This window comes from Paralichthys olivaceus, chromosome 1 (genome assembly GCF_024713975.1).
Source record: "Paralichthys olivaceus isolate ysfri-2021 chromosome 1, ASM2471397v2, whole genome shotgun sequence".
Lineage (NCBI taxonomy): Eukaryota > Metazoa > Chordata > Actinopteri > Pleuronectiformes > Paralichthyidae > Paralichthys > Paralichthys olivaceus.
This window is the reverse complement of record NC_091093.1, coordinates 30,745,560-30,768,853: the sequence shown is the minus strand read 5'-3', so window position 1 is coordinate 30,768,853 and position 23,294 is coordinate 30,745,560. Positions and strand designations below refer to the sequence as shown.

Here is a 23,294-nt window from a genome sequence, read left to right as displayed (position 1 = left end):
GCTCCTTGCTGCTTTCAAATCATTATCCATGAGTCCAAGGTGCATTTTGTGGCTTTTATTAATACTTGAACCCCCCCCATACCTGTTATTACAAAACAATAACTGAAGCCTACATACGCAGAAACACAGGATGATATTAACTTTGTTTCCCACAATTATCAAACAAACAAGTCAAACACAGAAAATGTTAACAAATATGACCATATGTACATTTTTTCAACTTCCTTGCATCTTGTCTGAAATCAGTCAGATGCCACAGTGTTCTCTTCTGTTACATTGATGTACATATACCTTTCTTATACATATTACACAGGAAGGGTGTTTTGCTCATATTAATACTTCAACATCATCTTATAAACCATCAGTGTCATTATCTTTTGTACTTAAGTACAAAGATGTGGAGCAAAATGAATGATATTGGTAGAACTTGAAGTATTCACAAAATAAACCATATGTCAGGGATAACAAAAGTATTTCTAGATGTTACTTACTTACTACACTGACTGTGTAAAAGCATAAAAGTCACAAATTACTCAACATATGAAAAGATGTATGACACATGAAGTAATTTGCATTAACATACATTTTCAGGTAATTCTGATTTCTTTAGTCTCATTTACTCTAGCACTTATTCATTACTTTTAATTTGAAAATGTTAATATTTTAAAAGTACAATATGGAAATAAAGGTGAAATATAAAAACAGTCTTTGCACTTGATCCTCATTTGTGTGCATCGCTCTGATCATGTTTGAAACATCTCATCACATCTGTGTATGAAACAACCAAGTCATCAACAAAAGTTATTTAGAGTAAATATTTATAACATTTAATACATTTACAATATGACTCACTGAAATGTTTCAAACTTGGTTTTACAAGTAAGCATTACACAATCCACTGTGAAGGTAAAAGTCTTGCAATAAAAGGAACATCCACAATCTTCACAACATGAAAAACATGGCAAAAAAAACAACAATGTTTTCTGATGTTAATGTGATTTTAAGTCGAACATAATCATTTCCAGTGTTCATCATCTCTGGACTAAAGAAGACAACAGTTAAAACAACTAACATTTAAAGGTAAAACACTGAAGACCTCTAGTTTTCTTAGTAAAGGTCTTTGTACACCAAGTTTCTATATTTTGGTGCTTGAGAAAAAAATCTGTCATCAAATAAAAATCAAGCCGTGCACCCTGAGTCTGATGTGTTTCATCATTCTATTAATTCCGAAAAATCACAGTAAAACAAAAATAGAGTTGAGCAGTGAGGACAACTTTGTTGTCATCTCACTTCTTGAAAAAATGAAAGAAGAAATTGGGTCCGTCCAATCCTGAGTAACCATCAGGAACAAGGTGAATTTCATCTTCTGATCGAGGAGCTGCAAAATTATTGATGGGTTTTAAGTCTGTCTCAGGACGTTGGACACCTGCACTGAGACCACACATTGAAAACAAGAAAACAAGTCATATGTAATTTAAACACCAACGCAACAGATTTAAAAACCAGATTTGGTGTACAAAGTCTTTTTTAAACAGTATTCATCCCTCTGCTCTTTTGTTTTCTTCCAGGGTTTACATTTCTGAAAGAAACATTCATGCTTCTATAAATTATTTGTTTAGAAATACTTGTCAAAGTTTTGTGTCGTACATGTTCTTCATATTGAAGGCATCTGTCAAACCCTTCAGAGCTTGTTCCTTTGTGAGTCTCTTCCAGGCCTCTGGAACTTCAGCTGGTTTGACTTTGTATTCTTCAGCAAATCTGTCATTGTATTGTACCAGGACATACTTCCAGTAGTCAGATGCTTCTATGGTGGGGTCTGGAGGAATGATCCAGTCTGGATAGTAGTCAGTGTAGTCCTTGTAAGGACGCCACTCCCCTTTGGTGTCCGAGTTTCTGAATTCACGATCACTGTGTACGTCAGTTGTACACAGTGAGTTAACCAGCCTCCTACTTGACGAACACTTGACTCTGCCAAGACCTTGTGGCCAATGAATAGCTGCATGATGCTGCTTGTGTTCTGTGCCACCCGCCTCACAGGGAGCATAACAAAATGGACACTGTTGTCCACAACCAAACACTCGCTTGAAAAGCTCATCCTGTGGTTTGATAGGAAGCTTGTTCAGCGTCTCAGTGATGTCGTCAGAGTTTGAGAACTCCTCTTCAAGTTGATCCTTCAAGTCCTTCATTGAGATCTTGAGGCAGCTGATGAATGAATGACATGAGCTTTGGATTTGAAACAAGGTGGCTTTTTCAGCCTCCACTGAAACTAAGATGTCTTTGATTAAATATTTGCGCATGTTGCTGATTAGCTTCGTGATGCTTTCCTTGTTGTCTGGCAGCAGACCTCCATCTTCTTCTTTTGCTGCCCGGTCTATCGCTTCTGATATTTTTTTGTCAATGACTTGTAGATTATTGTTCTTCAGTTTGCACAAAGTCTTGTCCGCTGACATCTTTTGCAGGATGAGTTGAAATATCCAATCTTTAACATATATTTCATAGTTATCAATGAAGCTGACAAAACTCTTGAAGTCTTCATTTAGCAGCAACTCTTTCTGACTGTTGTACTGGAAGATTGTGCGAGAACTATACTCTGTTGAATGGGAACTTGTCAAAATGTCATCCACAATGTCAACTCCCAGAGATCTACAGATGAAGTGTTCCACAGCAGGTTTGATACACGACTGGACAAAGTTAGTTGCTTCATGCAGGCTGTGAGATCTTTGATTGTACAGATCAAGAAAGTCTGACAGATACTGAGTCTTCTTTTTCTCCAGCTGTTGTTTGGGATCAGTAAATAACTGGATGTTTTCCTTCATTTTGAGGCATTCCCTGGAGGCGATGCCACATATGTGAAGTTTCAGGTCAAACTCGAACTTGTTTTGCCAAAGCTTACAGCTTTCTTGAAGGGAGTTATCCACTTTTTCCAGGAGTTCAGTTGTTATTCCATCATCAACATCTGTGTTTGTCTTTACTTTATCAAGTACACACTGTGTACATGAATGTATGATACTTTCTGCTAAGTTCTGGAGTTCTGTGGTTTTGTCATTTTTGCTGTCCAACTGATGGTCATCTTTTATCTCAAAAGAAACCATTTTTTGTCGGCTTTCAATGTCCTGCACATCCTGTTTGACAGAACCGGTCCACATCTGATCAAACCTCTTAGTTAGTTGCTCTTTAGACAGTGTGCAGTGTTTATGATCTTTTAATAGACTCGTCACCCAGTGTTCAACATTAACCTGCATTTGACTCTCATTTTCTTGAGCTTGTTGTCTAAGCTTAAGCCAAAAATCAAACTTGTTGTTCACACAAAGTTTGATTTCATTTGCAAGATTGCTGATACTTTCTAAAACATCTTTAATGAAGGCCTCGATCAGATGCACTAGTTTTTCTTTTGTTCTGTAGTAGTTGATAAGTTTTTCCTTCATTTTTCTCTCCTCTGTTTCGATTTGTTGTCAAGCCTCGATTTTTTTTGATGCAACCTCCGTGTTCCAAGCTTCTGTGTCGGACTGACTGTGCACATGCAGAATTCCTGACTCTGCTTGTGTTTGCCAAAAGAGAGTCTTTTTTCTGAAGGCCCATTCCTGCTGACTGAACTCTGCACAGATTTGTTGATGTTGAAGATGAAGTTTTGCGGTCAAAAGTTTTCACATTTGATCGCATGGTGTTAGGGGACAGTGTGCGGCTGCTCGTGTCAGCGCTGTTATTTATGCTAGACAAGCAAAACCAAAAGCATTTGATGCACTGGAACAACAGGCTAATGATTAACCTTGTTCTTTCCTATCTGGTAAATGCATCACCTTATCTCACTTGCGGCGGAAAATGGAAAAAAAAAGTTTACTCAATAAATCAATAAATTTATTCTTTTATGGTTGGAGTTGGAGTTATGGTTGAAGTTTACTGTCTGAAACTTTAATAGTTTCAGCAGTTTTCATTTCCCATCCACTGCCAACATTGTTGTCAAATTGTAATTCCTCAAGTCTGCAGTTTCTCCTTCTGTAACTTTGTCTCCTTCCAGAAACAATAAAAGATGAGACAGGTCATGTGAGTGATATACAGAAAAGTCTGCACATCAATAATTTTATTCTTTTATGGTTGGAGGAAACAAGGAATTTCTGAGATGAAGTTCACAGGTCAAGAATGGATCAAACTTTGCCTTTACAAAGGTTGTCTGTTGTTGGCCCATAATGCTGGACCATTGGTGAAAGATGTTAGATCTCAAGAAATGTCTAATGTTTTGACTTAAAGGGAGACGTGATCTGACCATCACTAGATTCAATCAACCAATAATAGGGTACTAGCACTGCCATTGGTGGATTAGAATGTCATTAGTTTTCCGTCCGAGCATCGACTACAAATACCTCTGGGTGGAGCTGCACTAACTTTACTACTCTTCCCTCTATCTTCCTTTGAGCTTCCTTTTATTTTTTGTATCATATCATCAAGTCTGGCATAGATCACTGAGTGCAGGATACTGAAAACCCTGATCTAGGTCCTGACAACTTTTTAAAGTTCAGCTGTCTTTTGAGTTTGATTGAGTTCCTTGTGCTTACGTATGTGTTTGTCTGAAGCGACAGTTCATTGCCCTGATTCAACCAAAAGTATACGTATCTGCAAATGTAAACTATAAGTTCCCATGTTGGTTCTGCTAAAAAGAATGTCCTCCAGCCGGTGTAAACGAGGATCACTGCCAACCTCTTTTCTCGTAGTCTGTTAATCGTTGACATATTTATTCATCACTTCCTCAAGCTCACAGGGATCGTTTGCTGTCTTGTAGGTTAGCCTGTTTTGGTACATGCCTGTAAAAACATTGACAATAGTCACTTTAAGGATGATTTTTTAAAAATATATTTACTGAATAACATTTCTTCATGGCCTGAGTTTATATATCATCATCATTACCACCACCAGTAACTATACAATAATGAAACATGGAGGCCCAGGCTCCTTGCTGCTTTCAAATCATTATCCATGAGTCCAAGGTGCATCTTATCTCACTGACATATTTGTTCATCACTTCCTTCAGATTACAGGAATCGTTTGCTGTCTTGTAGGTTAACCTGTTTTGTTACATGCCTTTCAAAAGAGTGAACTCATGACAAGATGTGAATTGAGTGCATCAGTGTTCTGACGAGGAATCCCCTTCGTCCTCCTGGTATCATCTAGCATGAGATTTTAAAAAATCTGATTAAAAAATAAAGCAACACTGTACCAGGATTATAAAATTACCCATCATCTGCACTGCTCTATAAATGTATAACTATCCAGAATCTCGTTATTATGAGTTCTCTCATTTTAGGTAGTTCTTATCACAATGATGCATGATCAAGCTTTCATGTGCCTGATTCTCAGTTTTATTTATTACAAGACACAATGATAAGTTGTGTCATGATTGACAGCTGAGACTGACTTGTGATTGGTCGTGTCTGTGTGTGGGAGGGATCTTTCAGTACCTATGTGATTGTGCAGAGTCCAGAGACTCTTTGGATAATGGCCTCTTAATTTTGCATTTGTTGTTGGTGAGATACAGTGTAGACTTGACTTTGCTAAAATGATACGAAACATTCCTACATTACACTTAATGCTGTAAAAAGGATGATTTTTAAAAAATATATTTACTGAATAACATTTCTTCATGGCCTGAGTTTATATATCATCATCATTACCACCACCAGTAACTATACAATAATGAAACATGGAGGCTCAGGCTCCTTGCTGCTTTCAAATCATTATCCATGAGTCCAAGGTGCATTTTGTGGCTTTTATTAATACTTGAACCCCCCCCATACCTGTTATTACAAAACAATAACTGAAGCCTACATAAGCAGCAACACAGGATAAATATTAACTTTGTTCCCCACAATTATCAAACAAACAAGTCAAACACAGAAAATGTTAACAAATATGACCATATGTACATTTTTTCAACTTCCTTGCATCTTGTCTGAAATCAGTCAGATGCCACAGTGTTCTCTTCTGTTACATTGATGTACATATACCTTTCTTATACATATTACACAGTAAAGGTGTTTTGCTCATATTAATACTTCAACATCATCTTATAAACCATCAGTGTCATTATCTTTTGTACTTAAGTACAAAGCTGTGGAGCAAAATGAATGATATTGGTAGAACTTGAAGTATTCACAAAATAAACCATATGTCAGGGATAACAAAAGTATTTCTAGATGTTACTTACTTACTACACTGACTGTGTAAAAGCATAAAAGTCACAAATTACTCAACATATGAAAGGATGTATGACACATGAAGTAATTTGCATTAACATACATTTTCAGGTAATTCTGATTTCTTTAGTCTCATTTACTCTAGCACTTATTCATTACTTTTAATTTGAAAATGTTAATATTTTAAAAGTACAATATGGAAATAAAGGTGAAATATAAAAACAGTCTTTGCACTTGATCCTCATTTGTGTGCATCGCTCTGATCATGTTTGAAACATCTCATCACATCTGTGTATGAAACAACCAAGTCATCAACAAAAGTTATTTAGAGTAAATATTTATAACATTTAATACATTTACAATATGACTCACTGAAACATTTAAAACTTGGTTTTACAATTAAGCATTACACAATCCACTGTGAAGGTAAAAGTCTTGCAATAAAAGGAACATCCACAATCTTCACAACATGAAAAACATGGCAAAAAAAACAACAACGTTTTCTGATGTTAATGTGATTTTAAGTCGAACATAATCATTTCCAGTGTTCATCATCTCTGGACTAAAGAAGACAACAGTTAAAACAACTAACATTTAAAGGTAAAACACTGAAGACCTCTAGTTTTCTTAGTAAAGGTCTTTGTACACCAAGTTTCTATTTTTTGGTGCTTGAGAAAAAAATCTGTCATCAAATAAAAATCAAGCCGTGCACCCTGAGTCTGATGTGTTTCATCATTCTATCAATTCTGAAAAATCACAGTCAAACAAAAATAGAGTTGAGCAGTGAGGACAACTTTGTTGTCATCTCACTTCTTGAAAAAATGAAAGAAGAAATTGGGTCCGTCCAATCCTGAGTAACCATCAGGAACAAGGTGAATTTCATCTTCTGATCAAGGAGCTGCAAAATTATTGATGGTTTTTAAGTCTGTCTCAGGACGTTGGACACCTGCACTGAGACCACACATTGAAAACAAGAAAACGAGTCATATGTAATTTAAACACCAACGCAACAAATTTAAAAACCAGATTTGGTGTACAAAGTCTTTTTTAAACAGTATTCATCCCTCTGCTCTTTTGTTTTCTTCCAGGGTTTACATTTCTGAAAGAAACATTCATGCTTCTATAAATTATTTGTTTAGAAATACTTGTCAAAGTTTTGTGTCGTACATGTTCTTCATGTTGAAGGCATCTCTCAAACCCTTCAGAGCTTGTTTCTTTGTGAGTCTCTTCCAGGCCTCTGGAACTTCAGATGGTTTGACTTTGTATTCTTCAGCAAATCTGTCATTGTATCGTACCAGGACATACTTCCAGTAGTCAGATGATTCTATGGTGGGGTCTGGAGGAATGATCCAGTCTGGATAGTAGTCAGTGTAGTCCTTGTAAGGACGCCACTCCCATTTGGTGTCCGAGTTTCTGAATATACGATCACTGTGTACGTCAGTTGTACACAGTGAGTTAACCAGCCTCCTACTTGACTCCCAAATGACTCTGCCAAGGCCTTGTGGCCGATGAATAGCTGCATGATGCTGCTTGTGTTCTGTGCCACCCGCCTCACAGGGAGCATAACAAAATGGACACTGTTGTCCACAACCAAACACTCGCTTGAAAAGCTCATCCTGTGGTTTGATAGGAAGCTTGTTCAGCGTCTCAGTGATGTCGTCAGAGTTTGAGAACTCCTCTTCAAGTTGATCCTTCAAGTCCTTCATTGAGATCTTGAGGCAGCTGATGAATGAATGACATGAGCTTTGGATTTGAAACAAGGCGGCTTTTTCAGCCTCCACTGAAACTAAGATGTCTTTGATCAAATATTTGCGCATGTTGCTGATTAGCTTCGTGATGCTTTCCTTGTTGTCTGGCAGCAGACCTCCATCTTCTTCTTTTGCTGCCCGGTCTATCGCTTCTGATATTTTTTTGTCAATGACTTGTAGATTATTGTTCTTCAGTTTGCACAAAGTCTTGTCCGCTGACATCTTTTGCAGGATGTGTTGAAATATCCAATCTTTAACATATATTTCATAGTTAGCAGTGTAGCTGACAAAACTCTTGAAGTCTTCATTTAGCAGCAACTCTTTCTGAATGTTGTACTGGAAGATTGTGCGAGAACTATACTCTGCTGAATGGGAACTCGTCAAAATGTCATCCACAATGTCAACTCCCAGAGATCTACAGATGAACTGTTCCACAGCAGGTTTGATACACGACTGGACAAAGTTAGTTGCTTCATGCAGGCTGTGAGATCTTTGATTGTACAGATCAAGAAAGTCTGACAGATACTGAGTCTTCTTTTTCTCCAGCTGTTGTTTGGGATCAGTAAATAACTGGATGTTTTCCTTCATTTTGAGGCATTCCCTGGAGGCGATGCCACATATGTGAAGTTTCAGGTCAAACTCGAACTTGTTTTGCCAAAGCTTACAGCTTTCTTGAAGGGAGTTATCCACTTTTTCCAGGAGTTCAGTTGTTATTCCATCATCAACATCTATGTTTGTCTTTACTTTATCAAGTACACACTGTGTACATGAATGTATGATACTTTCTGCTAAGTTCTGGAGTTCTGTGGTTTTGTCATTTTTGCTGTCCAACTGATGGTCATCTTTTATCTCAAAAGAAACCATTTTTTGTCGGCTTTCAATGTCCTGCACATCCTGTTTGACAGAACCGGTCCACAGCTTATCAAACCTCTTAGTTAGTTGCTCTTTAGACAGTCTGCAGTGTTTATGATCTTTTAATAGACTCGTCACCCAGTGTTCAACATTAACCTGCATTTGACTCTCATTTTCTTGAGCTTGTTGTCTAAGCTTAAGCCAAAAATCAAACTTGTTGTTCACACAAAGTTTGATTTCATTTGCAAGATTGCTGATACTTTCTAAAACATCTTTAACAAAGGCCTCGATCAGATGCACTAGTTTTTCTTTTGTTCTGTAGTAGTTGATAAGTTTTTCCTTCATTTTTCTCTCCTCTGTTTCGATTTGTTGTGAAGCCTCGATTTTTTTTGATGCAACCTCCGTGTTCCAAGCTTCTGTGTCGGACTGACTGTGCACATGCAGAATTCCTGACTCTGCTTGTGTTTGCCAGGAGAGAATCCTTTTTCTGAAGGCCCATTCCCACTGACTGAACTCTTTGCACAGGTTGTTAAAAGCATGAGACACAAGAGTGTTCCTGAAACTGAAGATGAAGTTTTCACATTTTACCGCCCTCCAGAGATTTCTCATAATTTCCAGAAACTCTGGGATCTGTGAGAACTCTTTAAGTGGGTCCCTCTTCACTGTTTGTAAAAGATTCTTCTTGAAATGTGCTACAGCTTCACTGTAACCTGTGTTCACTGGTGCCATTGGTGGTGTTCCATGCCAGAGTCCTGGGATGTTCCAGTTGTTCTTGTCCATGTCATAGTCCAGCACGTCTGTGAATTCCTTGATAGAAGGTTTTTTTTCCATTTCAGCTGCGATTTGAGTCATTTCATTGAGTTGGTCCAAGAGATGTTTTCTTTCTGTCATGGTCTTTGTTTGAGCTGAAACTCCGGCAACATTTTGGTGAACAAAATGACAAACTGGCTTTTTACTGGTCATCTTTATCCTCAATAACGTGTAGATAGCAATTTGCAGGACATCTTTCATTTCTGCTGTGTTTTCCATTGCGATGTTGATAATGGTGGCATCACTCAAGCCAATGACAAAGGTTGCTAGCTGGTTGTCATGCTCATAACTGTCCTCCAGTTGTGCCAGATCAGGAGACTTAAGACCCTCTGTGTCAATGAGGACAATAAAATCACAGTTTAACTCACTTTTCAAATCCTCTCCAACTTTGAGGAAGAGAATGAAAGCTCCTCTTGTGCATCTGCCGCTGCTGACAGGAAACTTCACACCAAACAAGGTGTTGAGGAGCGTTGACTTACCGGTGCTCTGAACACCCAACACAGTCAGTACCAACAGTCTGCTCCTCTGCCCAACCTTCTTGTGAAGCTCCATCAGCACATCTGTCACCCATCTCTCTGGGACGTTGGAAGCATCTCCGTCCAAAAGCTCTAAAGGATATCCATCCAACAGCATTTCAGCTGCCAAACCTGGGAGGTGGGATATTTCATCAGCTGTTGTTGAGCTGTTAGTGGAGAACTCATAGATCAGTCCCATCTCTCTCATGTAATGCTCTGTTCCCAAAGAGCTATCCACCAAAGCTTGGTCTAACTCTGCTACGAGTTTGACGTCTTTCTTCTTGCATTGCTCTTTGAATTTGTTGCGTAAAACAGAGAGTTTGCCTCGTGAATGTGTATCAAACTTCAGTTTCATCCATTTAAGGAAAACATCTCTTTTTTCTTTGTCACTTGTAGATAAGCACTTGATAAAACTCTTCATTCCTTTGGACGCATTGTAGTTTTGTTGCTCCCTTCTGATTTGTAGTTTTTCTCCCTGTAGTTCACATTTATAGTCTTCAAGGCCAGAATCACCAGATTTCTTCAGTCTACATTCTTCCTTTTCTAACTTTGACAACCATTTCCAGTTTTCTCCTTGCAAAATAAGATGTTGTTTTTTATAGTGTGGAATACTTCGCACTCCAATGCCGTCCATGATCTCCTCAGCAGCTTTTCTTTGTGCATTAGTTTTGCTCTCGTCCACAGACAGGCCAAGATCAAGAGCTTTACCAACCATATTTTCAATGCTTATGGTGTCTTTCACATCTATCAGGGATGTCTTGATGACCTCACAAAGATTTCTGGAGAACTCTGCCACATTTAGCCTCTGGTCTTTCACCTTCACTCTGTTCTTTGGTAAACCTAATTCATCCACCAATCTCTTCACAGACATCATTTCCTCTCTGGCATTCCCTCCCTTTCGATTGAGAACTAAGAAGAGTTTGGATTTCACATCTTGAAGAGACGATAGAATCTTGTGCTCATTTTCTTCAACACTGTCCAGGAACACAAAGGTAGCTGTTGATACTTGAAAGAGAAAGTTGAATTGTGTGAGTGAATCATGAATGTCCCCTCGCAAATTTGCAAAGGCAATAGGCTCAGGAAAAATGTCAAGATTTTCTCCACCAGAGGGAAGGTACCAACAAACCTCAACAAGCCCATTTGCAATTTCTCTTTTGACTGCCCCCCCTTCCACATCTCTGTGTATGAAGATGTTGCAGTTCTGTTGCCCACTGCTGAGGACATGATTCAAAAACTGGGACTTGGATAAACTACTGTTCTTCAGCCTCACAAAGGAGTAGAATGGTATATTTGCTTGGATAATGTTGTCTTCAACAAACCCTCTTGATTGAGACATATCATGTGGACACCACTCTTTGACGATATCTCTCAGAGCCCACAGCATCAGGGTACACTGACTCTTATGGCCGCGGGGCAACAGCAGTGGAAGAGAAAACTGGCACATTGACATCTTGAGGGCCATTTCCTGCTGCAAGAAGCTGTCAGCGCAAAGGAACAGAGCGACTATGAGGTCGAGGGGGTTAACTTTATCATCTGTAGAGTCATCAGCCGTGTAAAGGTCTTCATCAAAGAGATCATCAATTTCCTCAATGTTTTCCTCTGGCCTGATTGATGATTGGACAGAGCTCCTGCATTGAGCATTTATTTTGAAAAGTTTCCTGAGAAAACACCATGGTATTTCCTCCACTGATAAAACTGCTTTTTCATCAATGCTGTTTTTGTTGACCTCAAAGAGAGACCGTAGATTGAGCTTGTTGGGATAAAATTCCTTCAGTCCAAGTTTGATGAGAAAGTTTAACAGGGCTGTAAAAGAGAAAGAGAACATCAATTTTATATATTAACAACTGGCACCACCTATTGGGTTGTATATGTAAGTTTGATTGTTTGGGTATGTGTGATTTTGCAATGTTACATACTATAAATCTTTCTTGTGAATAACATCAGGGAGTAAAGACTTTATTGACAGGAAACATAAACTATTCATTGTTACATTTAGGAGGTCATCCTCGAGCTGCCTATCTCAGACCTTGTAATGTAGTTTAATTGCACCAAGGCTGGAGATGACCCTCTCAGAGTCCAGAGACAAATCTATACAGGCTGTTGGACCAGCACTGACAACAGGATGGAAATGGTCATCAAAAGAAGCAACTCAACAGTCAAAGCAGTACTCTAGTGTGCTGACAGTGTGGGCCACGTTCAACAGGTGAGAGGAGGCTCAGGCCGAGGTCAGAGTAGACCCCTGTGGAACAAAGGCAACTCCTTTAGAGTAGGGAACATTGGTAGTCCTGGAAATCTGGTGTCAGGAAAAGGCAGCAAGATGTCCATGTCTTGAAGGATCTCTGGGAAGGATCTCTGGGGAGGATCTCTGGGGAAAGGAAGCAACCTATAACGTCCTTCCCTCACCCAAAACCTCCAGCAGTGGCTGAAGATCCATCCTGCCCACTATGCCCAACTCCAGCTAATACCAAGGACAACTTTTGTCTGTGAGGGATAACAGGGACAGAGACATTCTCCTCCACTGACCAGGAGAGGTCAGATAAAGCAAGCCAGAGACTTTCTCATCAGTCCCATCATATATTGTCCCTATAACTTAAGACCAGACCTGATACTCTGGTCCAACACCCTGCACATCATTTACTTGATAGAATTAACCCAAGTTTTTAACATCCTTGACAGGAGGGCAGAATTCAGTATAGATTTGTTAGATACTACTTTGTGCACATTCACGCAACAAGCACACAGCTCTCAACATATTGCTTTGCAAGCTCTCTGTGTCCATACACAAATATAAGTTGAATGAGTTACCTGAAAGCTCTTCACTTTCTGTGTTTCTTGTAGACATGGTTGAACTCTTCCCTTAATTCTTCTGTGCATCAAAATCTGGAGTAAAAATATGTATTAAATCGCAAGTTTGACAGAATAATTGTTATTTCCACAAAGCCAAATATAGTTAAATTCACAGACTCAAACACAGTATATCTTTGGATAAGCTTGTGGCCAAGATGTTTTAGAATTGAATTGATTTTGGTTAACTGTGAAATCATAAATCACTTTGTCCAATTCAAAAGCTTAATTGTCTGACTTGCAGCACTAACCCAGATTGTCTTCATTTGAACCTGTTGCTTGTCTCAACCACCAAATTAAGTTCACAAAACTAAAAAGATATTTTCATTGAACTATACTGTTATTGGGGTTTTTGCTGTTTCTTAATCTAATAATAGACTGTATGAAAACATACAACGTGTCTCCACTTCCTCCCATTGTGCAAAATTCTGCCAAAATATCTTGGGTACGGATGTAATCGATTGAAGTATTGTAAGTTTCTCCAACAATAAGTTGCTGTTCCTGTTTTACATTTGTTGGAAAGCACAGCGAGCAATGTAATTTAATTCCTGATCACTGTAGCAATGAGGGAATTTTGTCTTTATCTTTTCCTCTGCTTATGAATTTATTTAATTATTTGTTGAGCTCCATTTGATTCTAAAGGCCCAGATCATTTTTAAAGTCCTCTAATCATAGATAGTTGCATGCATGAAAGTATTCCAAAGGAATGTACCTGCAAGAGCTCCTCCTCCTGTGTTCATTGCGGACATGGTCTGACTTTTCCTTGTCTTCCTTGAGTCCCTTGTGTCTCAGAACCTGGATGAAAAATACACATAATTTATCAGACATTCAAATCGGATCAATGAATTCAATAAATTAAGTATCAATAGTCTGTTACTGATTGGAAAACTAAGAATAAGGGTAAAAAATGTTTGCAGCATGTAAACTAAAACCTACCTGACGCTGTGTTCGGGGAGAGTGTGTGGCTGCTCGTGTCAGCACTGTTATTTATACTAGACAAGCAAAACCAAAAGTATTTGATGCACTGGAACAACAGGCTAATGATTAACTTTGTTCTTTCCTATCTGGCAAATGCATCACCTTATCTCACTTGGGGGGGAAAATGGAAAAAAAAGTTTACTCAATAAATCAATAAATTTATTCTTTTATGGTTGGAGGAAACAAGGAATTTCTGAGATGAAGTTCACAGGTCAAGAATGGATCAAACTTTGCCTTTACAAAGGTTGTCTGTTGTTAGCCCATAATGCTGGACCATTGGTGAAAGATGTTAGATCTCAAGAAATGTCTAATGTTTTGACTTAAAGGGAGACGTGATCTGACCATCACTAGATTCAATCAACCAATAATAGGGTACTAGCACTGCCATTGGTGGATTAGAATGTCATTAGTTTTCCGTCCAAGCATCGACTACAAATACCTCTGGGTGGAGCTGCACTAACTTTACTACTCTTCCCTCTATCTTCCTTTGAGCTTCCTTTTATTTTTTGTATCATATCATCAAGTCTGGCATAGATCACTGAGTGCAGGATACATACAACACTGATCTAGGTCCTGACAACTTTTTAAAGTTCAGCTGTCTTTTGAGTTTGATTGAGTTCCTTGTGCTTACGTATGTGTTTGTCTGAAGCGACAGTTCATTGCCCTGATTCAACCATAAGTATACGTATCTGCAAATGTAAACTATAAGTTCCCATGTTGGTTCTGCTAAAAAGAATGTCCTCCAGCCGGTGTAAACGAGGATCACTGCCAACCTCTTTTCTCGTAGTCTGTTAATCGGTGACATATTTATTCATCACTTCCTCAAGCTCACAGGGATCGTTTGCTGTCTTGTAGGTTAGCCTGTTTTGGTACATGCCTGTAAAAACATTGACAATAGTCACTTTAAGGATGATTTTTTTAAATATATTTACTGAATAACATTTCTTCATGGCCTGAGTTTATATATCATCATCATTGCCACCACCAGTAACTATACAATAATGAAACATGGAGGCCCAGGCTCCTTGCTGCTTTCAAATCATTATCCATGAGTCCAAGGTGCATTTTGTGGCTTTTATTAATACTTGACCACCCCCTAGTATTTCTAGATGTTACTTACTTACTACACTTACTGTGTAAAAGCATAAAAGTCACAAATTACTCAACATATGAAAGGATGTATGACACATAAAGTAATTGCATTAACATACATTTTCAGGTAATTCTGATTTCTTTAGTCTCATTTACTCTAGCACTTATTCATTACTTTTAATTTCAAAATGTTCATATTTTAAAAGTACAATGTGGAAATACGGGTGAAATATAAAAACAGTCTTTGCACTTGATCCTCATTTGTGTGCATCGCTCTGATCATGTTTGAAACATCTCATCACATCTGTGTATGAAACAACCAAGTCATCAACAAAAGTTATTTAGAGTAAATATTTATAACATTTAATACATTTACAATATGACTCACTGAAACGTTTAAAACTTGGTTTTACAAGTAAGCATTACACAATCCACTGTGAAGGTAAAAGTCTTGCAATAAAAGGAACATCCACAATCTTCACAACATGAAAAACATGGCAAAAAAAACAACAACGTTTTCTGATGTTAATGTGATTTTAAGTCGAACATAATCATTTCCAGTGTTCATCATCTCTGGACTAAAGAAGACAACAGTTAAAACAACTAACATTTAAAGGTAAAACACTGAAGACCTCTAGTTTTCTTAGTAAAGGTCTTTGTACACCAAGTTTCTATTTTTTGGTGCTTGAGAAAAAAATCTGTCATCAAATAAAAATCAAGCCATGCACCCTGAGTCTGATGTGTTTCATCATTCTATTAATTCTGAAAAATCACAGTCAAACAAAAATAGAGTTGAGCAGTGAGGACAACTTTGTTGTCATCTCACTTCTTGAAAAAATGAAAGAAGAAATTGGGTCCGTCCAATCCTGAGTAACCATCAGGAACAAGGTGAATTTCATCTTCTGATTAAGGAGCTGCAAAATTATTGATGGTTTTTAAGTCTGTCTCAGGACGTTGGACACCTGCACTGAGACCACACATTGAAAAGAAGAAAACAAGTCATATGTAATTTAAACACCAACGCAACAAATTTAAAAACCAGATTTGGTGTACAAAGTCTTTTTTAAACGGAATTCATCCCTCTGCTCTTTTGTTTTCTTCCAGGGTTTACATTTCTGAAAGAAACATTCATGCTTCTATAAATTATTTGTTTAGAAATACTTGTCAAAGTTTTGTGTCGTACATGTTCTTCATGTTGAAGGCATCTGTCAAACCCTTCAGAGCTTGTTCCTTTGTGAGTCTCTTCCAGGCCTCTGGAACTTCAGCCGGTTTGACTTTGTATTCTTCAGCAAATCTGTCATTGTATTGTACCAGGACATACTTCCAGTAGTCAGATGCTTCTATGGTGGGGTCTGGAGGAATGATCCAGTCTGGATAGTAGTCAGTGTAGTCCTTGTAAGGATGCCACTCCCCTTTGGTGTCCGAGTTTCTGAATTCACGATCACTGTGTACGTCAGTTGTACACAGTGAGTTAACCAGCCTCCTACTTGACAAACACTTGACTCTGCCAAGACCTTGTGGCCGATGAATAGCTGCATGATGCTGCTTGTGTTCTGTGCCACCCGCCTCACAGGGAGCATAACAAAATGGACACTGTTGTCCACAACCAAACACTCGCTTGAAAAGCTCATCCTGTGGTTTGATAGGAAGCTTGTTCAGCGTCTCAGTGATGTCGTCAGAGTTTGAGAACTCCTCTTCAAGTTGATCCTTCAAGTCCTTCATTGAGATCTTGAGGCAGCTGATGAATGAATGACATGAGCTTTGGATTTGAAACAAGGCGGCTTTTTCAGCCTCCACTGAAACTAAGATGTCTTTGATCAAATATTTGCGCATGTTGCTGATTAGCTTCGTGATGCTTTCCTTGTTGTCTGGCAGCAGACCTCCATCTTCTTCTTTTGCTGCCCGGTCTATCGCTTCTGATATTTTTTTGTCAATGACTTGTAGATTATTGTTCTTCAGTTTGCACAAAGTCTTGTCCGCTGACATCTTTTGCAGGATGTGTTGAAATATCCAATCTTTAACATATATTTCATAGTTAGCAGTGTAGCTGACAAAACTCTTGAAGTCTTCATTTAGCAGCAACTCTTTCTGAATGTTGTACTGGAAGATTGTGCGAGAACTATACTCTGCTGAATGGGAACTCGTCAAAATGTCATCCACAATGTCAACTCCCAGAGATCTACAGATGAACTGTTCCACAGCAGGTTTGATACACGACTGGACAAAATGATTTGCTTTGCGTTGGCAGTGATCTTGGTTTTTGTATAAATCGAGAAAATCTGACAGGTACTGAGTCTTGTACTTTTCCAGCTGAGTGTGAGGATTATTATCCGACAAGAATCTTCTGTGCATTTTGACAAATTCCCTTGAAGCAATGCCACAAATGTGAAGTTTCAAGTCAATCTCAAAATGTATGTTTGTTTTGTGATGGATGAAACCTTGTTTAAGGGATTTATCAATTTTTTCTAGAAGATCTTTTGTGAAAGAGTCCTCGTAATCTGCATTTGTCTTTACTTTATCAAGTACAAACCTTGTACAAGATTCAATGATACTGTCCGCAAAGCTCTGCAAAGGTCCTCCACACAGATGGTAGAGCTTCTGCACCACAGAGTCTACATGCTCATGCTTAGTTTTAAATGGACCTGTCCCAATTTCCTTTAGGTCTCTTATGTTCTGCAACTCCTCATTGACATTTCGATTAAAGAGGTTTTTTCTCAACTGCTTCAGGACGCATGCTGCAATATCTTGCTCTTTCGGGCCGGACACGTTTACAGTGGCTTCAGCCCACATCTTTTCAAACTCTTGTGTCAGTTCTTCCTCAGTCAGTGGAGTTGACTCTTTGCAGTCACCCAGAAGCTTCATGACCTTCTGTTCAATCACACCTCTGTATTCTCTCTGAATGTCCTGAGCCTTTTTTGAACTTATTTTTCGTTCAAGGACACAGTCCAGTTTTGCCCACACAGAATGTTTGATTTCATCTGCAAGGGCTTTGACACTGTTCAAAAAGTCCACTTTGTATTTCTCTATCAGATTAACTCGTTTGCCTGTCATTTTGTAGTAGTCGTAAAGTTTTTCCCTCATTATTGTCTCTTGGTCTTTTATTTTCTGTGACACCTCAGATTTCTTTCTTCCAACTAATCTGTTCCAAGTTTCTCCCTCAGATTCATTGTCAGCATTCAAGATTTCTACCTCTGCTTGTGTTTGCCAGGTCAGAATCTCTCTTCTGAACTCCCATTCCCATTGGTTGAACTCTTTGCACAGGTTGTCATAGGCATGAGCCACAAGAGTGTTTCTGAAACTAAAGATGAAGTTCTCATATTTCACCGCCTTCCAGAGATTTCTCATCCATTCCAGAAACTCTGGGATCTGTGACACTTCATTGCATGGGTCCCTCTTCACTGTTTGCAAAAGATTTTTCTTGAAATGTGCTACAGCTTCACTGTAACCTGTGTTCACTGGTGCCATTGGTGGTGTTCCATGCCAGAGTCCTGGGATGTTCCAGTTGTTCTTGTCCATGTCATAGTCCAGCACGTCTGTGAATTCCTTGATAGAAGGTTTTTTTTCCATTTCAGCTGCGATTTGAGTCATTTCATTGAGTTGGTCCAAGAGATGTTTTCTTTCTGTCATGGTCTTGGCATGAGCTGAAACTGATGAAACATTCTGGTGAACAAAATGACAAACTGGCTTTTTTCCAATTTCTTTCATTCTCAAGAATGCATGCACTGCAATTTGCAGGACATCTTTCATTTCTGCTGCGTTTTCCATTGCGATGTTGATAATGGTGGCATCACTCAAGCCAATGACAAAGGTTGCTAGCTGGTTGTCATGCTCATAACTGTCCTCCAGTTGTGCCAGATCAGGAGACTTAAGACCCTCTGTGTCAATGAGGACAATAAAATCACAGTTTAACTCACTTTTCAAATCCTCTCCAACTTTGAGGAAGAGAATGAAAGCTCCTCTTGTGCATCTGCCGCTGCTGACAGGAAACTGCACACCAAACATGGTGTTGAGGAGCGTTGACTTACCGGTGCTCTGAACACCCAACACAGTCAGTACCAACAGTCTGCTCCTCTGCCCAACCTTCTTGTGAAGCTCCATCAGCACATCTGTCACCCATCTCTCTGGGACGTTGGAAGCATCTCCGTCCAAAAGCTCTAAAGGATATCCATCCAACAGCATTTCAGCTGCCAAACCTGGGAGGTGGGATATTTCATCAGCTGTTGTTGAGCTGTTAGTTGAGAACTCATAGATCAGTCCCATCTCTCTCATGTAATGCTCTGTTCCCAAAGAGCTATCCACCAAAGCTTGGTCTAACTCTGCTATGAGTTTGACGTCTTTCTTCCTGCATTGCTCTTTGAATTTGTTGCGTAAAACAGAGAGTTTGCCTCGTGAATGTGTATTAAACTTCAGTTTCATCCATTTAAGGAAAACATCTCTTTTTTCTTTGTCACTTGTAGATAAGCACTTGATAAAACTCTTCATTCCTTTGGACGCATTGTAGTTTTGTTGCTCCCTTCTGATTTGTAGTTTTTCTTCCTGTAGTTCACATTTATAGTCTTCAAGGCCAGAATCACCAGATTTCTTCAGTCTACATTCTTCCTTTTCTAACTTTGACAACCTTTTCCAGTTTGCTCCTTGCAAAATAAGATGTTGTTTTTTATAGTGTGGAATACTTCGCACTCCAATGCCGTCCATGATCTCCTCAGCAGCTTTTCTTTGTGCGTCAGTTTTGCTTTCGTCCACAGACAGGCCAAGATCAAGAGCTTTACCAACCATATTTACAATGCTTATGGTGTCTTTCACATCTATCAGGGATGTCTTGATGACCTCACAAAGATTTCTGGAGAACTCTGCCACATTTAGCCTCTGGTCTTTCACCTTCACTCTGTTCTTTGGTAAACCTAATTCATCCACCAATCTCTTCACAGACATCATTTCCTCTCTGGCATTCCCTCCCTTTCGATTGACAACTAAGAAGAGTTTGGATTTCACATCTTGAAGAGACGATAGAATCTTGTGCTCATTTTCTTCAACACTGTCCAGGAACACAAAGGTAGCTGTTGATACTTGAAAGAGAAAGTTGAATTGTGTGAGTGAATCATGAATGTCCCCTCGCAAATTTGCAAAGGCAATAGGCTCAGGAAAAATGTCAAGATTTTCTCCACCAGAGGGAAGGTACCAACAAACCTCAACAAGCCCATTTGCAATTTCTCTTTTGACTGCCCCCCCTTCCACATCTCTGTGTATGAAGATGTTGCAGTTCTGTTGCCCACTGCTGAGGACATGATTCAAAAACTGGGACTTGGATAAACTACTGTTCTTCAGCCTCACAAAGGAGTAGAATGGTATATTTGCTTGGATAATGTTGTCTTCAACAAACCCTCTTGATTGAGACATATCATGTGGACACCACTCTTTGACGATATCTCTCAGAGCCCACAGCATCAGGGTACACTGACTCTTATGGCCGCGGGGCAACAGCAGTGGAAGAGAAAACTGGCACATTGACATCTTGAGGGCCATTTCCTGCTGCAAGAAGCTGTCAGCGCAAAGGAACAGAGCGACTATGAGGTCGAGGGGGTTAACTTTATCATCTGTAGAGTCATCAGCCGTGTAAAGGTCTTCATCAAAGAGATCATCAATTTCCTCAATGTTTTCCTCTGGCCTGATTGATGATTGGACAGAGCTCCTGCATTGAGCATTTATTTTGAAAAGTTTCCTGAGAAAACACCATGGTATTTCCTCCACTGATAAAACTGCTTTTTCATCAATGCTGTTTTTGTTGACCTCAAAGAGAGACCGTAGATTGAGCTTGTTGGGATAAAATTCCTTCAGTCCAAGTTTGATGAGAAAGTTTAACAGGGCTGTAAAAGAGAAAGAGAACATCAATTTTATATATTAACAACTGGCACCACCTATTGGGTTGTATATGTAAGTTTGATTGTTTGGGTATGTGTGATTTTGCAATTTTACATACTGTAAATCTTTCTTGTGAATAACATCAGGGAGTAAAGACTTTATTGACAGGAAACATAAACTATTCATTGTTACATTTAGGAGGTCATCCTCGAGCTGCCTATCTCAGACCTTGTAATGTAGTTTAATTGCACCAAGGCTGGAGATGACCCTCTCAGAGTCCAGAGACAAATCTATACAGGCTGTTGGACCATCACTGACAACAGGATGGAAATGGTCATCAAAAGAAGCAACTCAACAGTCAAAGCAGTACTCTAGTATGCTGACAGTGTGGGCCACGTTCAACAGGTGAGAGGAGGCTCAGGCCGAGTTCAGAGTAGACCCCTGTGGAACAAAGGCAACTCCTTTAGAGTAGGGAACATTGGTAGTCCTGGAAATCTGGTGTCAGGAAAAGGCAGCAAGATGTCCATGTCTTGACCTTCTATGTAAAGTGCCTTGAGATAATGTACATTATGATTTGGCGCTATACAAATAAAATTGAAAATGCGAAGGCTGCCACTCAGGCAAGACAGGGGCAGTGGATGAAATGGGAGAACACAGAGAAAAGACAGATCAGCTGGAAGGATCTCTGGGGAAAGGAAGCAACCTATAACGTCCTTCCCTCACCCAAAACCTCCAGCAGTGGCTGAAGATCCATCCTGCCCACTATGCTCAACTCCAGCTGGTTCCAAGGACAATTTTTGTCTGTGAGGGATAACAGGGACATAGACATTCTCCTCCACTGACCAGGAGAGGTCAGATGAAGCAAGCCAGAGACTTTCTCATCAGTCCCATCATATATTGTCCCTACCACCTTTAGACCAGACCTGATACTCTGGTCCAACACCCTGCACATCATTTACTTGATAGAATTAACCCAAGTTTTTAACATCCTTGACAGGAGGGCAGAATTCAGTATAGATTTGTTAGATACTACTTTGTGCACATTCACGCAACAAGCACACAGCTCTCAACATATTGCTTTGCAAGCTCTCTGTGTCCATTCACAAATAAAAGTTGAATGAGTTACCTGAAAGCTCTTCACTTTCTGTGTTTCTTGTAGACATGGTTGAACTCTTCCCTTAATTCTTCTGTGCATCAAAATCTGGAGTAAAAATATCTATTAACTCGCAAGTTTGACAGAATAATTGTTATTTCCACAAAGCCAAATATAGTTAATTTCACAGACTCAAACACAGTATATCTTTGGATAAGCTTGTGGCCAAGATGTTTTAGAATTGAATTGATTTTGGTTAACTGTGAAATCATAAATCACTTTGTTCAATTCAAAAGCTTAATTGTCTGACTTGCAGCACTAACCCAGATTGTCTTCATTTGAACCTGTTGCTTGTCTCAACCACCAAATTAAGTTCACAAAACTAAAAAGATATTTTCATTGAACTATACTGTTATTGGGGTTTTTGCTGTTTCTTAATCTAATAATAGACTGTATGAAAACATACAACGTGTCTCCACTTCCTCCCATTGTGCAAAATTCTGCCAAAATATCTTGGGTACGGATGTAATCGATTGAAGTATTGTAAGTTTCTCCAACAATAAGTTGCTGTTCCTGTTTTACATTTGTTGGAAAGCACAGCGAGCAATGTAATTTAATTCCTGATCACTGTAGCAATGAGGGAATTTTGTCTTTATCTTTTCCTCTGCTTATGAATTTATTTAATTATTTGTTGAGCTCCATTTGATTCTAAAGGCCCAGATCATTTTTAAAGTCCTCTAATCATAGATAGTTGCATGCATGAAAGTATTCCAAAGGAATGTACCTGCAAGAGCTCCTCCTCCTGTGTTCATTGCGGACATGGTCTGACTTTTCCTTGTCTTTCCTTGAGTCCCTTGTGCCTCAGAACCTGGAGGAAAAATACACATAATTTATCAGACATTCAAATCAGATCAATAAATTAAATAAATGAAGTATCAATATTCTGTCACTGAAACTAAGAACAAGGGTAAAACATGTTTCCAGCATGTAAACTAAAACCTACCTGACACGGTGTTCGGGGAGAGTGTGCGGCTGCTCTTGTCAGCGCTGATATTTATACTAGACAAGCCAAACCGAAAGCATTTGATGCACTGGAACAACAGGTTCATATTATCATCATGTTCTTTCCCATCTGAAAAAGGCCACACCTTATCTTCTTACATTGTTGAAATTTCAAAGTCATGTCGTGGATCACTGCCACCAACCTCTTTTCTCGTGGTCTGTTTTTCTCACTGACATATTTGTTCATCACTTCCTTCAGATTACAGGAATCGTTTGCTGTCTTGTAGGTTAACCTGTTTTGTTACATGCCTTTCAA

The 23,294-nt window shown here is 39.0% G+C and overlaps 2 protein-coding genes across 3 annotated transcripts; both read right to left on the bottom strand.

The window, feature by feature from the left end:
• Positions 1 to 6,506: 6,506 nt before the first annotated feature.
• On the bottom strand, positions 6,507 to 13,823 carry LOC138410609 (up-regulator of cell proliferation-like). Its single transcript, XM_069527467.1, has 3 exons — positions 13,667 to 13,823; positions 12,916 to 12,990; positions 6,507 to 11,913 (listed from the first exon to the last, which is right to left on the bottom strand). The coding sequence occupies exons 2-3, from the start codon at positions 12,950 to 12,952 to the stop codon at positions 7,334 to 7,336; spliced, it is 4,617 nt and encodes a 1,538-aa protein (XP_069383568.1). The 5' UTR covers positions 12,953 to 12,990; positions 13,667 to 13,823; the 3' UTR covers positions 6,507 to 7,333.
• Positions 13,824 to 14,992: 1,169 nt separating this feature from the next.
• On the bottom strand, positions 14,993 to 23,045 carry LOC109643551 (up-regulator of cell proliferation-like). Of its 2 annotated transcripts, none has more exons than XM_069527449.1 (4): positions 22,980 to 23,045; positions 22,761 to 22,844; positions 22,010 to 22,084; positions 14,993 to 20,888 (listed from the first exon to the last, which is right to left on the bottom strand). In XM_069527449.1, exons 3-4 carry the CDS (start codon positions 22,044 to 22,046, stop codon positions 16,189 to 16,191), a joined length of 4,737 nt encoding a protein of 1,578 aa, XP_069383550.1. In that variant the 5' UTR covers positions 22,047 to 22,084; positions 22,761 to 22,844; positions 22,980 to 23,045; the 3' UTR covers positions 14,993 to 16,188. The 2 variants fall into 2 exon arrangements, with proteins under 2 accessions (XP_069383550.1, XP_069383555.1); XM_069527454.1 differs by lacking the exon at positions 22,980 to 23,045 and adding an exon at positions 21,002 to 21,324 and having other exon boundaries at positions 22,761 to 22,838.
• Between the last annotated feature and the right edge of the window lie 249 nt (positions 23,046 to 23,294).

Coding starts and splice junctions, on each gene's coding strand:
- LOC109643551 (XM_069527449.1), bottom strand. CDS start 22,046: ATGTCTACAAGAAACACAGAAAGTGAAGAGCTTTCAG. Junction 20,889..22,009: donor AGAAAGTGAAGAGCTTTCAG/GTAACTCATTCA, acceptor TCTCTTTTACAG/CCCTGTTAAACTTTCTCATC.
- LOC138410609 (XM_069527467.1), bottom strand. CDS start 12,952: ATGTCTACAAGAAACACAGAAAGTGAAGAGCTTTCAG. Junction 11,914..12,915: donor AGAAAGTGAAGAGCTTTCAG/GTAACTCATTCA, acceptor TCTCTTTTACAG/CCCTGTTAAACTTTCTCATC.